This window comes from Arachis hypogaea, chromosome 17 (genome assembly GCF_003086295.3).
Source record: "Arachis hypogaea cultivar Tifrunner chromosome 17, arahy.Tifrunner.gnm2.J5K5, whole genome shotgun sequence".
Classification (NCBI taxonomy): domain Eukaryota; kingdom Viridiplantae; phylum Streptophyta; class Magnoliopsida; order Fabales; family Fabaceae; genus Arachis; species Arachis hypogaea.
In genome coordinates this window covers 94593069-94594399 of record NC_092052.1, presented here as the reverse complement: position 1 = coordinate 94594399, position 1331 = coordinate 94593069, and the positions used below count along the sequence as shown (strand labels likewise).

General features: G+C 41.6%; 1 protein-coding gene across 1 annotated transcript; it reads left to right on the top strand.

The window, feature by feature from the left end:
- Window positions 1–466: 466 nt before the first annotated feature.
- Window positions 467–982, top strand: LOC112763529 (uncharacterized). The gene has a single exon (XM_025809179.1). It carries the CDS (start codon window positions 467–469, stop codon window positions 980–982), a length of 516 nt encoding a protein of 171 aa, XP_025664964.1.
- Window positions 983–1331: the final 349 nt, after the last annotated feature.

Genomic DNA, 1331 nt, shown 5'->3' with positions numbered 1-1331 from the left:
TTTTCAATGTCTTAGATTTGGTAATATCTTCAAGAAGGATGAAATACCCCAACAAACCATGCTATTTTGTGAGATTTTTGATGTGTGGGGTATCGACTTCATGGGGCCATTCCCAAACTCCAATGGTTTTCTCTACATTCTACTAGCCAAATGGGTGGAAGTTATACCCACCCAGACGGACGATGCTAATGTGATCCTTTCTTTTGTGAGGAATAACATAATTTATCGCTTTGGGTCGCCACGAGAAATCGTGAGTGATCAAGGCTCACATTTTTGCAACAAGAGAATGGAAGGGCTAATGAGAAAATATGGGATCATGCATAAAGTAGCCACGGCCTACCATCCCCAAACGAACGGCCAAGCCGAGGTTTCCAATCGGGAGATTAAATGCATATTGGAAAAGATTGTGAAGCCTCATCGAAAGGATTGAAGTTCTAAGCTCACCGACGCACTATGGGCCTACCGAATGGCTTACAAGAAGCCAATTGGTATGAGCCCATTTCGGTTGGTCTATGGCAAAGCTTGCCACCTACCGGTGGAGATAGAGCACATGGCATACTGGGCCGTCAAAGAGTGCAATTCAAGTTTGGGAGGGACTGGAATTGAGAGAAAACTACAATTAGTGGAATTGGAATGTTTGAGGTTAGAAGCCTATGAGAACTCTAGACTCTACAAGGAGAGGATGAAAGCCGTGCACGATAAGAACATAAGGGGAAGAGAATTTAGGGCCAGCGAACTAGTCCTCCTCTACAATTCAAGATTGAGGTTGATGCCCGGAAAGCTAAGGTCAAGATGGGAAGGACCTTATAGAGTAGAAAAGGCGGAGCCGTATGGGGTTTATCATTTGCGCCATCCATCAAGCTCCAACATCTTCAAGGTTAATAGGCATCGCCTAAAGTTGTATCATGGAGAAAAGATAAAAAGCAACAAGGAGATTGAGGTGTTCCTTTTGGAAGATGCACCTAATGGCAAAGAGAATTGAGTTAGTGACCGTCCAACTTAAGGACATTAAACAAAAGTGCTAGGTGGGAGACACCCCACCATGGTGAGATCTATCTTTTTTGTCTCTTTTGTATATAACGTTTAAATTGTTGCTTGATTTGGTGAATGCTTAGTTTTTGAGATTGTTTAGATAGACTTTATTGTGCTAAGTTGTGATGTTCATGAAGGTTTGCATTGATCTTAAATAGGTTGGATCCTTAGTGTGGAAGACAACACTCTATTTTGAGCATTACATAGATTTTTGAGTGTTTCTGGTCTCTTTGGCTTAATTGCCCACTAAATTTATGATGAAAATGCATTCCTTCATGTTAAAAAAAAAGAGGGTACCC

Coding starts and splice junctions, on each gene's coding strand:
- LOC112763529 (XM_025809179.1), top strand. CDS start 467: ATGGCTTACAAGAAGCCAATTGGTATGAGCCCATTTCGGTTGGTCTAT.